We start from the raw sequence: 13,129 nt of genomic DNA on the forward strand, positions 1-13,129 counted from the left end.
TGTTAGACAAGTATAAGGGTCTCAGATTAATGGCCTCAGTTTACCTTCAGGAACAAGAAAAAGCAAAGCAAAACTCAAAACTCAAACAGAAGAAAATAATTAATAAGTAAATAATAATACTAAAAAAGCAATGGAATAAGAACAGAAAAATAAGAAAGAAAAAGTCAATAAAATAAAAAAATTGCAGGGTTACATGGGTTCTCTGGTGAATTTTACCAGATATTTAAGAAAGCTGGTAAACCAAGTCCACACCTTCTTCGAGAAAATGGAAGAGAGAATATTTTCTAATTCCAGAGCTCCTGATACAAAACCAAGACAAACACATGACCAGGAAAAGAAAACTGTGGATCAGTATGCCTCCAAAACACAGATGCAAAAATTCACAACGAAATTTTACTGAGTTAGATCCAATAAGTTATGAAAGGGAAAATACATCATGGCCAAGTGGGGGTTTATCTTAGGAATGCAAGATTGGCTTAACATTTGAAAATCAGTCTATAATTTAAAAAAAAAAAAAAGCTGTATGATCATTTCAATCAACAGAGAAAAAGCATTGGACAAAATCTAATATCTAGCATCCATTCTTCAGCAAACAGAATTGTACTCTCCCTGACCTCTCTCTCTTTCTCCCTCTCCCTGTCTCTCCCCCTCCCCCTCCTTCTCTCCCCCCACCCCCATATTGGGGATTAAACCCAGGGCTTTCACACTGAGCTATATCCCAACATCTTCTATTTGTTATTTTGAAACAAGCTCTTGCTAACTTGCTAAATTGCCCAGGCAGCACCATGAATTTTTGGCAGAGGGGTGGGGGTGGGGAGTGGGGGATTGAACCCAGGGCCTCGTGCATACTAGGCAATCACTCAATCACTGAACCATATCTCCCTGCACTTTCTTTTCTTTTCAGAATTTATTGAATTCTTTTTGGAGACAAAATATTGTTAAATTGCCTGGTCTGGCCTTGACTTGCAATCCTCCTGCCTGAACTCTTGGAGTAGCTGGGATTACAAGTGTGTGCTACCATGCCAGGCTAAGTGCTTTATTTCTAAGATCAGAAACAAGACAAGCAGACTTACTCTCAGCACTTCTATTCAACACTGGAGGTCACACCAGCACAGTCAATCAGGAAACAAAATAAAATAAAAGGCATTTGGATCAGAAAGGAAGAAGGAAAACTGCCTTTATTCACAAAGACATCTGATGTAATACACAAAAAACCCTACTAGGATAAGTGAGCTTAGTAAAGTTGTACAATGCTAGAAAACCATGCAAAATATTTCCATTTATTAGCAAAAAAAATTCAGATTGAAATTTAATGTGCATTAGCATCCAAAGGAGGAAATAGGAATAAATTTACCAAATCATTAAGACCTGAATAAAAATACAGAATACTGCTGCGATCAACTAAAGAAGCCCTAAATAAATGGAAACATGTTAATTTTTCCCAAAGCAATTTAATATTTAAAGGCATCTCTGTCCAAATACCTGCATGAATTTTGTTTTGTTTTCATTTTGGGTAGGAATAGACAAAATTCCTAAAATGCATATGAAAATGCAAAGGGCCTATATAACAAAACAATGTTGTAAAAGTACAACTGAGCTAGAGGGTTAACATGACTTTTTCCAAGATTATAAAGCTACAGTAGACAAGGCAGTATGTACTACTATTCAGACTTTTTAAAAACAGATCAATGGAACAGAATAGAATCTGAAAACAGACCCACACATACACAAATCGCTGATTACTGACAGAGAGGCCAAGCCATTTCAATGGAGAAAAAGTAGTAGTTCAACAAACAATGTTGAAATCATTGAAAATTCACATGTTAAAATGAAATAAAACACAAAAAAGACCATTTGATCCCAACCTCACTATAGATACAAGAACTAACTCAAGATGTAACACAGGGCCAAACTTAATGCCTAAAATTATAAAAACTTCTATGTGAAAACCTTTGTGACTGAGTTAGGTAAAAGTTTCCCAGCTGGCACTACCAATAAGAATCAGAAAAAGAATGAGACATCTTCCTTACCTCCAGTTGAAAAAAAATGAAACTGGGAGTGTAAAGAACGTACAATAAGCAGTGGGAAAAGACGTGAGGGGAGGAATGAGGGGAATTATTGAAAGGAATAATTAGCATTACTTGAGAGCTGCTTGGATGTGTACTTTAAAAGCGGACAGTCAAGACTGATTCAAACAATTTCATTCTGGGACACTACAGCGACAGGCCAAACCCACCGTTTTTATGAATAAGGTTTTATTGGAACATAGCTGTGATCACTTACTTACAAATTGTCTATGGCTGCTTTTGGATTATAATAACAGAGGTGAGTAGTTGTGACTGAAATCCTATGCTTCTAAAAGCCTAAAATACCACCCAAAAAGCCCCTTTAAAAATAAATAAGGGCCTAAAATATTCGCTGACTGGTCCTTTATAGAAAAAGTATATGAACCCTTAAAACAAACCCTCTCACAGTTTGACCTTTAACTAGTTCCTTTTTCTTGGTGAATATCGTTTCCGTGACAATTTCAGATTTGAAAGGAGTCAATACTTTGTCAACTACAAACTACAAACTACAAACTACAAACTACAAACAGAAGTAGTGAGAACAAGGTGGCTTAGTCATTTTGATAAGACAATCAACTTATTTTTACCAGAGTAAATCTGAGGTTACGGAAGTAAATTTTCATACATAGTCCAACTTAGAAGATAGAAGTGCATCGCTAGTTTTGAGTGCGGTCTTCTGAAAGACATTAACTTTTCTTTTCCACTAAAAATGTATACCTTGCTCCGTGCTTGATTCTCAACAGGATTTGAGACTGTCCAGAGGTAAGAGTCAAAGCAGACTGCGCATAGGTTACCAAGGTAAAGTCCTGACTCCTTTCAAATCTAAAACACTAAAAAGTATTGATTCCTTTCAAATCTGAAATTGTCACGGAAACGATATTCACCAAGAAAAAGGTGGAGGCTTTTCTTTTCCTCATAAAGCAGCATAGAATGAAAATATGAGAGAGGGAAGGAACTAGTTAAAGGTCAAACTGCGAGAGGGCTCCCAAGGCTGATGCACAGCTTAGGTGACCCTGACTTGCAGGTATTAAAGTTTAATCCTCCAAATTTATCACCGAAGATTTGCCTAAACCTCCTCTACAGAGACTCAGTACTATTTCAGATTCCAAAACGTGGCTAACTTTTAAAAAAATCCTCTTGCCTTGTGTTTCCTCACCTATTCAACTCCCTGGCTGACAGGTCTGTGGTCTAGAGAAAGAGCCTGTGAGATTCAAGAGCCCGAGACCATCCATATGAAGTGGGCAGTGCCAAAGGCTGATATTTACCCAGCCCTTTACACTTTCCACGTTTCACCTCACACAGCCCTGAGTACACCTACATGAGGTATTACTATCCCTGTTTTATAAGTGGAGACAACAAAGTCGGAGGACACTAAATTACTTGCACAATAACACAGGGCCAGAACTGGAAGCTGGTCCTTGGTAATTTGATGATTCTCTGCTCCATCACCCTGTCTCTCACTGGCCACAGTCTATAGCTATGAGAAGCGAATACTGTTGCTTTGGAAACCTGAGCCTGCATGTTAAAAGTGATCATCTATTTTTACAAACAGGAACTGCAACATCTTCAGATTTAACCACATTTTCTTATGTTCTAATGAGGGAGAAGCAGAAGAAATGTTTAAAAGTGACTTAAGTAACACGCCCTACAATATTTTTATTCTAGAACCATGCACTGAGTGTTAAATTTTGAAATGGATTTTTCTTTTTTGGCTTCACTACCAAAAGTGGTTTGTCTCATGCTGCTTCTTAATAAAGTAATGCAACTTTACAGCCGAAGTCATATGTAATCTGAGTGATCACAGCAGACTGGATCTAACTTGTGTGCATTTTTTTGTTACATAGTTAAAATAAATTGAGATATTACTTGAAAATTAGGAGTTTCACGTAAACTTTTCTTTTCTTTTCTTTTCTTTTAAGATACGGTCCTGCTATGTAGTTCAGGGGCTGGCCTTGAGCTCACTGTGTAGTTCAGGCTCGCCTCAAACTCATGACAATTCTCCTGCTTCAACCTCCCAAGTGCTGGGATTACAGGTGTGTGCCACCACACCTGGCTAACTTGCATTTCAAAATTCCTTTGAAAACTCAGAACACCTGTCAATTTTGGACATCTGTCACCATAGGCCATCAGCCTGGGCAGTGGTGCAGCTGTCTCTGGACTCCAGGACACTCTCTGGTTTGCCAATTGTCACCATGATCTATTGGCTCCTAGGCACGGAAGCAGCAAAGCAGTTAATACTTGTCACTACTCTTGTGTTATTTTCTTATCATGCAAGAATAGCTATGTCTTACTTTTTTTCTTGTTGCTGAGACAAAATACCCAAAGTAAAAGGAGGACTGGTTTATTTTGGCTCACAGTTTATAGAGATTTCAGCTCATCGTTGGCTGGCTCCTAGGCAAGGTGGCCCATGGCAGAGGGGCACTGCAGAGCAGGCAGGCAGAAGGCAGAAAATAGCAAGCCACAAGCAAGCCCACTAGCCCTCTTTCTGCCCCTTATATTGTATCCAGGCTACCCACCCAGATAGCACGCACACCCAGAGTGGGCCACCCTTAATCCCACCCAAAACTATGCCAAACCAATCAGCATACTGATTTAGTAATCACATATCCTTCATCCCAGCATCACACAGTCTAGATCCAGCCACCACCTTGGGAAAAGCCCCAAGAATCACTGCATGAGGACTTGGGGGGACATCTAGACCCAGGCCATAACAATGTCTCTGAATGAATTTCTCTCTGAAGGTGAAAGACAGGCACAGAGGAATGTGATTTTGCTTGCCAATGACATTCACTTCTGGAATTTCATATAATTTAAAGCATCTTTGATTACAAGACACTGCTATTTTATACACAATGTGTAACTGGTCATCAACTGTAATGCCCCTTCTAATTTCAGAGACATAGAAATGCCACAAGAAATGTGTGTGTCTGAGTCAGTGAAAGGTGGTGGGTTACCAGTTAGGCTTCTTGGAGGATTTGAATTAGGGACCTTACTTTAAATGTGTGTTTCAATTTGTGTTGCGTGATCCAGTAAGACCGTTAAAGACCTATCCTTTGGTTCACTTACTTTGAGCTACGCACATATCATCAGCCACTTTCCTTTTCTTTGTAACAGCCATAGCCAGGGCCTAATATTTCATGAGAAATCAGCCCAGGCCCCACATACCACTCTCTCCCTGCCAGCCTTGGGTTCCTAAGCCTCTTAATCTGTACCCACAACTGCCAGTCAGTCCTACCAATCAATCGATGCTGTTTCTTCTGCCAGACATGCCCAGTAGAATGCTGAAGTTCATGATCAGCTCCGGATCTAGATGCGAGGAGAAGGTCTTCTTCAGTGGGCTCTCAGACTTCCATTTCCAAGAGGCGATGTGTAAAATACTGAATAACTAAAGAACAGGGAGAACAGAGGGGGATCAACCATTCCATATAGGTGGCAAATCTCCTGGAACTGGACTCTTAAGGTCCCCCTGCTGTTCCAGGTGTTAACTTTTGGGTGCTGACCTATGGGGGAGATGTAAGGGTGGGCAGGGACCCTCTTAGGAAGTAACAGTCATTATGACTTTAGGCAGTGTCCTAGTTTTTTTTTTAAATCATCCTTATGTAAGCAGAGGCATTGGAAAAACATCCCAGGAAGACACAAATGCTGAAATTGAATAAAAAAAGACCATCTGAATAGGTATATAGTAAGTAAAGACAAAGTGAATAATGTAAAAGTTTTCCACAAAGCTAAGCTCAGGCCCAAGTATTTCAGTGGTAAACTCTATCAAACCATTTAAGAAGAAACAAAATGAATCTCTGACCATCTCTGCCAGAACTAACTACAGATGGGAACACTTTCCAACTCATTCCATGAGGGCAGAACTACCCTGTGACCAAACCAAAACAGACCTCAAAGAAAAAAACCACCAGCCTTCATGAATATAGATACAAAAGTCCACGAAAAAATTGGTAACCCAAATCTAAAAACATATAAAAAAGGATTATATCTTGCACATGAGGGTGACTTATCCCATAGATGGAAAATTGGTTTAACATAGGAATTCATTAATGTAATATATTATCTTAATAGAATACAAGACAAAAACCACATGTTCATCCACAGGAAAAAGTTTGGCAAAATCAAATACCCACTTATGATAGAAACTTCCCAACCTAATAAAAAATCTCATTTAAAAACTAAAGGTAGCATCATATGGTGAATGTTTGAATGTTTTCCACCTAAGATTAAAAACAAGGCAAGGACACATTCTCTCACTGCTTGCATTCAAGATTGTAATGAATATTTCAGCCAGTGCAATAAATGCAAGAAAAAGAAGTAAAGACATGCAGATTAGAAAGGAAGAAGTAAACTTTCTATCAGATGGCATGATCCTGTATGTAGAAAATTTTCTAAGGAATTTAGGAAAAATGAATAAATAATATTCCTACAGAAACAAGTTTAATAAGGTCACAGTATACAAAATAATTTTTTAAGAAAATTATATTTCTATAAAATAACAATAAATAGTCTGAAATGGAATTTAAAAAGCATTTCATCCATAATGGCATCAAAAAATAAAATATTTCAGAATAAAAGTATAAGATGCATACACTGAAAATTAAAGAAGACAAATACATGGAAAAATATTTCATGTTCATGGATTAGAAGTCTCAATATTATTAAGACAGCAATGTTCCTCAAATTGGTCTCTAGATTTAATGAGATCCCTACCAAAATTTCAGTTGTCTTTTTTTTTTTAAAGAAATTGACAAGATGATTTTTAAATTCATATGAAAATGAAGAAACTCAAAATAGAGAACATAACCTTAAAACATAAAAGGTGAAAGTGTTCACATTTCCCAATTTTAAAACTTACTACAAAAGCACAGTAATCAAAATAGAGCTGTACTTACAAAATTTCAGTAAAAGTTCTAGCGATATAATGGGCAGTGTAGTGACTATGATTACTAATGTCATATACTTGAAACTTGCTCCAGGAGCAGATCTTAAGCATTCTCATCACATAAAAATAGTAATTATATCAGGTACTGCATTATGTGAGTTAGCTTGATTGTGGGAACCATTCCATAAGGTATACTTACATCAAAACATCATGTTGTGGACCTTAAATATGTTCATTTGTTTGTCAGTTATAACTCAGTAATCCTTGAGGGGAGAATCAAGCGAAGCTATAGAGTACTGGCATGAGGACTGACATGTAGAAAACCAGAAAAGACTTGAGAATCCAAAATTAAGCTCTGACATAATATGGTCAATTGTCATGTGTGTGTGTTTGTGACTGAGGCCAGGGACTTGCAGATCAATATTTTTTGATAAATGTGTCCAGATCATTCAATGGGGTAAATATTAGTCTCTTCAAAAAATAATGCTAGAAAAACTGGATAGGCACGTGCAAAAGAATGAAGGTGACCCCACCTCACATGTGTATAAGAATTAACTTCAAATGTATCAAAGACCTAAAGCGAGAGCTGAAACTATTGTAGAATCCTTAGGAAATGTAGGTGTTAATCTTCACGAGCTGGGTTAGGCAAAGATTTCTCAGGTACAAAACAAAGGCACAAATGATAAGAGAAAAAAAGATTAATTGTACTTAATCAAAAATTTAAAAAGTTTTTTTGCTTCAAAGGATACCAATACTAAAGTTAAAAGACAACCTACACAATCAGAGAAAATATTTTCAAATCATGCATTTAATAAAGGGCTTTTATCCAGAACATATAAAGAATATTTGCAACTCATCATAAGATGAAAATAACCCAATTAAAATAGACAAAATATTTGAATTGACATATACAGAGAAGATATATACACATGGCCAATGAACATGAAAAGATGCTTAACATTATTAGTCATTAGCAAAATACACATCAAAACAATAGTAAGATGCCATTTCATATCTACCGGAATGGCCATAATAAAAAATGTCAGACACTAGAAGGGTTGGTGAGGATACGGTGAAGTTGGAATTCTCTTACACTTCCAGCAGCAATGCAAAATGATGCATACAACTTAGAAAGCACTTGTGATATTCCTCAAAAAGTTAACGTTGCATTCTGGTATGACTCACCAGTCTCACTCCTACATCCTACATCTGTACCCCAGAGAAGGGATAACACAAATTCACTCAAAAACTTACATACATCTTTATAGCTGCTTTAGTCATAATAGCTAAAGACAGAAAGCAATCCAAATGTCTGCCAAGAGGTGAGTGGATAAACAAAATGTGTCACTGCCATATAACGGATTATTATTGAATGAAATGATAATGTACACACATGAGTAAACCTCAACAACATTATACTAAGTGAATGAAGCCAGATGTCAAAGACCATATACCTACTGTATGATTCCACTGATCATAAAATGCTCAGAAATGGTAAACCTACAGAAACAGGAAGTTTATAAGTGATTGCTTAGGGCTGTGGATAGCAAAACGGAGCAGTCTGCAGATGGGGACAAGGTATCTTTTCAGGGTGATGGAAAGTTTTTAAAGTTGGAATGTGGTGATGGTTGTATAACTATAAAGTTTTTAAAATAATCATTAGCTGTGTTCTTAAAATAAGTGAATTTATGGTATAGAAATAACACGACTAAATGTTAAAGGAAGGAAATCAAGAGATGGGTAGAGGGGGGAAGGAATGGAAAGGGAATGAAAAAAGGAATTAAGATGTGTTACATAAATGTACCAGCTCCACACAAGAAATATAAACATTATGTACTGCACATATGTACTAATTTAAAAATAAATAAATGAAAAATAGCTATGAAACCACAATGCAGTTTTATGTGTAATTCTGGCTCTTCTACGTCACACAACTACAAGACTTTCATAAGATAGGGCCGCTTTGATTTCCAAAGACAATATGGCAGAGGTCTCTCACATCTTCAAAAATCAAACTTAAGTATATATTCTTGTTGTACACATAGATGGATCACTCAGAATTCAGTGCCCGGTACCTAACTATGTTCTAATAAATGCTTACTAGGTCAACAGTGAAACCATCCTGATAGTGAGATTTTTCTCCCCAAATACCTTATCCACCGGATACCTGAAACTCAATTGATAAGATTTTTTTCTTAATTAAAACAATTAAATTAAATGCCAACTGTAGGGGATAAGGCAGGATTGGGCGGGCTATAATGAAGTAACTCCTCAATGTTGCAGCTTACTTAGATGAGGGATGGCCCGAGGCTGGGGGGCTGGGGGGTGAATGTCTTTTCTACAGAGTCACTCAGAGACCCCAGCTGACTAAGGCTTAACTGATCTACACCAGTCATACAGAAAAAGACTGAAAAGGTGTGAATGGGGCCTTTCAATGCCATTGCCCAGAAGTGACACAAGCCATGCTCATTTCATTCCATTTCCTTTGCTTCCCTAACTCCAAGTGGGCATGGCCATCCAGGGCCTTACATAGATAGTATTTGGTGAGTACTGCCATCTGCCACACCTACCTACTGTAGCATGAGAACCTCGTCTCAGAGCTACAGATTTCTTCTCCCTCTACCTACTTAGAAACCACTGATGGACACCTTAGAGTAGATGAATTTGAGTCTTTGAAACAAGTTTTGTACACAGACAAAGATAAGTAGGAGACAAACACCTCTGTGGCACCCCTAAGCACTTTGCTCTTTTTTGGGAGACTGTCCTTGGTTCACCTTTGCTTTCCCAGTATTGAGCATCAGATCTGGTACATTGAGGCAGTTTCCTGAGTGTGTGAGGAACGGAGTTTTGTCTCAGAAACAGCTCAGGTGAAAACCTACAGTCTGAATAAAAATGTGTCTCCTTATAATCTTTCAGTCATAAGGTTTCAGTAGAAATTCCTTCACCTCATTGAGTAGAATCAGGAGAACACACTTAAGTTCTGAGAGAAAAGGATAAAGAACCAACTTAATGTGAACAATTACTGTAGCACATTCATACCTGACAAAATGCATATTTGCACTGCTAAACTAAACTCAATGCTTTCAAAGACTGTAAAGAAATGCAGCAATGTTTATGTTATTCAGCAGCAGTAAACCTATTTGGATACAATATCTTAAGAGGCTTAGTTACCAATCTATATGCCAGTATTTATATTATTGAGCTCCTGAGCTTTTGGTCTCTGCCCTTGGAATCTTTTAAAATTACACTGCCGGTTTTATCATCTTCTAATACCCTTCTCTGATGGTACCTCTCCTACCAAAAGGCACCACCAAAGTCCTTAATTCTGGCAATGCTGGCCCTTCGTGGAACTTCTCATGCTTTTAAAAACATTATTATCTAAAGCAACGTTCCCAAATGAGCCTTCTGCGGAAGTCAGAGTCAACTGCTCTTTTAGGTGGTGTGCACCTATGTGCTCACAGGCTGCGCGCTTCCTCTGATGCCACTTCCTCACTGAAATCTTGGCAATTGGTTGTGCAGCAATTGATGGGCAATTGTTACCACACTGTGAAGTTTTCTGAATAACTCAGCGCCACACACATCTGAGCTTCTAACGTACCCATGGCTTGTAAAAGTCATCTGGGCAACACGAAATGTCCACAAGTTTTAATTTCAAAGTTCTGAGCCTCATTTTGTCCAGAGCTATGGTATGAGATTTGGAAGGATTGTACGTTATGTTCTATCTTCATATAGAAACTAACAACCACCACTCAAGAACTATTCTTGTTTATCAATATAAGTATTTTCCTGAACTGTGATATTTTAATACTAATAAAAAAATTTATCCTTGAAAATATAAATGTTTAGGCTTCTTTTGGGGTGAGGAGATTTATCCTATGCAAACTATCTGCTGATTCTGCTATTGTCTTGCTTGGCCATAGGTAGATCTCCTCCCGGATTTCTCAATTTACAAATATATACAAAATTTGGCTCTAAAGCCAATTCTATTTTTCCCATATCTTTAAGAGGCAGATCGTTTATTTGGCCAGATATAGTCTATGAACAAAAATATTTGTTTCATTTAAAAATTACAGTACTATTATCCAAATCCATATTTAAGCAACAATAATAACAAAACTCTTCATCCTGCCACTCTGTGCCTATGCTTTCTCTGCTTTTCCTCTGATACTCCTTAGAAACTAGCCAAACCTGGAGAAGTTTCTTTAACTCTCCAAATCTTCAACTGCGTCGTAAAATCCTTTGTCACTTTACCCAGTCAGCTTGAAAGTCTCCATTTCTTTTTCAAGCGAATCACAGTCTTGATCGATTGATTTGCCTGCTTGGTTCCAGCTGTATCAATTTGGAGATTCTTCTTATAGATTGATAACCATAAAAAAGTCTAAAGTGGGACGGTTTCAGACTAAATTAGAACAGCCTTTTCCCGGAAAGCATTCCGGTACCTCACAAAACTCCGGGCAGAAGAATGAATGATGGAATATCCACCAATAGGGAGTGGAGAAGAGTATTTTGTCTAAGTTTGTAATCCAATCCTTGGGAGCCAGAGGTGGGAATTTTAAATAGGGTTGTTTTTTCCTTGGAATTTTCTTAAAGGGGTATCACCGCCTGTTGGTGTTTACAGTTGTCAAGGAGTGTAAAATTATCATTATAAATTAGAAGATTCCCTCATTATTTTGAGGCAAATATATGTAAAGTGACTCTACAACTAGAGAGAACTTCTAAGAATGGTCACAGGATATTACATCTAAACTGTTGGCAACTTTGTCAGTTTGAGGAGGGTGTGAAAGTTATTTCTACGTGATTTCTTTTTTAATGACGATATAGCAGATATTAATGCACCAGAAATCAATATTTCTCTTTTTAAAAAAGAAATGAACGCTAAAAAACTTGATTACTTTTGTTTAAAAAAATTCGATTTTGGTCGTCTATCTTTTTTCATTCTTTTAATATTAGCTGCAAGTCTTATTATTTGGGGTGATCTTTCATACCCTAAGGATTTTTCCTTTTACACAAACTGAAGGTTTCCTTAAGTCCGACAAAGTACTTGCGGTATTATGAAACTGTAAAAGATCTTAGAAATATAGGACATATACTATGCCACATCTTAGTAACTCCTAGAGACCAGATATAATAAATAGAGAATTGATAAATACTTCATTATAACTAATACTTTATTTTGGAATTGGTGTTTTTACTTACTATAACTCTGTCTTTTAGGTTATTACTTTCTAAGAGTAAACCAACATAAAACTAGCACATTATAAAGTCAAGTTTGCTTAACTTTGAAGCAACAAAAAGCCTCTAACAAATTCAAATTTTTCAAAAGACAAAGAATGACAGTTTTAGAGGATTAATTTTTTTGAAAAAATAGAATTTTAAAAAGTGTTTCTGTACGATACTTGGATCCCCCCCATCACGAAGCCCCTCTGTCTTTGAAGCCTCCACTGACACAGGAATTTTCATCTTGAAGACGTTATCTGACGGTCTACATAGTCGTGTTAGGAACTGTCCTAATACTTCGGTTTCTAAATTGTTATCGGTCTTTTCAGCAGTTACTGAGACGATCCTCATCTATGGAACTTCTCGGTGTGCGCCGGGCGGGAGCCTAAAGCCAAAGCTGAGCCTCACGGTTTGCTGACCCAACCCACCCGCCCCAGGTTTAAATGTGTCAGCCGGTGCAGTGACGGTTTCCGTGTCACCGGGTTGGTGCTGGGGCTGAAACGTGGTCGTCCGGGCACAGCTGTCAGAACGCTGCACGGCACACGATAAAAGCTCAACATCGGGAGTTACCACTGTCATCCCTCAACCTATGAATACAATGAGAGCTCGAGCGCCTGAATGAATATACGAATGAACGAACAGGTCAGTTACTGATGGTTCCTGAGGTTGGCGCCGGTGGATTTACCCCTCCTCGAAGCTAAGCCACCAGCCACTCTCTTTGACATCCAGCCCCGAACCCGAGCCGGAAGCAAGAGCTGATCAGTGGGCGCAGCCTGTCGAGAGGAACACTCTTTCAGCCAATAGGCGCATCACTTGGACAACGAGCCTCTAGCCCCACCAATCGAGCAACCGCGAGAACTAAGGCGAATCATCGCGAGGTTCCATCTGCCGCTCCACGACTCGGTTTTCCCAACTCCCAGCAGCGCGAGTTCCGCCCCGCCCCCAGGCCCCGCCCCGCCCCGCC

The 13,129-nt window shown here is 38.2% G+C and overlaps 1 protein-coding gene across 8 annotated transcripts in view; it reads right to left on the reverse strand.

Annotated features, from left to right (window-relative positions):
• Positions 1 to 12,911, reverse strand: part of Ttc23 (tetratricopeptide repeat domain 23) — an 81,301-nt gene extending 68,390 nt beyond the window's left edge. For 2 of the 8 annotated variants that reach the window (XM_005381626.1, XM_005381620.1), the window contains exon 1: positions 5,133 to 5,285. In XM_005381626.1, the coding sequence (XP_005381683.1) occupies positions 5,133 to 5,184 (52 nt within the window). In that variant the 5' untranslated portion in view covers positions 5,185 to 5,285. The other 6 variants (XM_005381623.2, XM_005381622.2, XM_005381621.2 and 3 more) reach the window with 6 other exon arrangements.
• Between the last annotated feature and the right edge of the window lie 218 nt (positions 12,912 to 13,129).

Source organism: Chinchilla lanigera, unplaced genomic scaffold (assembly GCF_000276665.1).
Source record: "Chinchilla lanigera isolate Chin_1 unplaced genomic scaffold, ChiLan1.0 scaffold00015, whole genome shotgun sequence".
Taxonomy (NCBI): domain Eukaryota; kingdom Metazoa; phylum Chordata; class Mammalia; order Rodentia; family Chinchillidae; genus Chinchilla; species Chinchilla lanigera.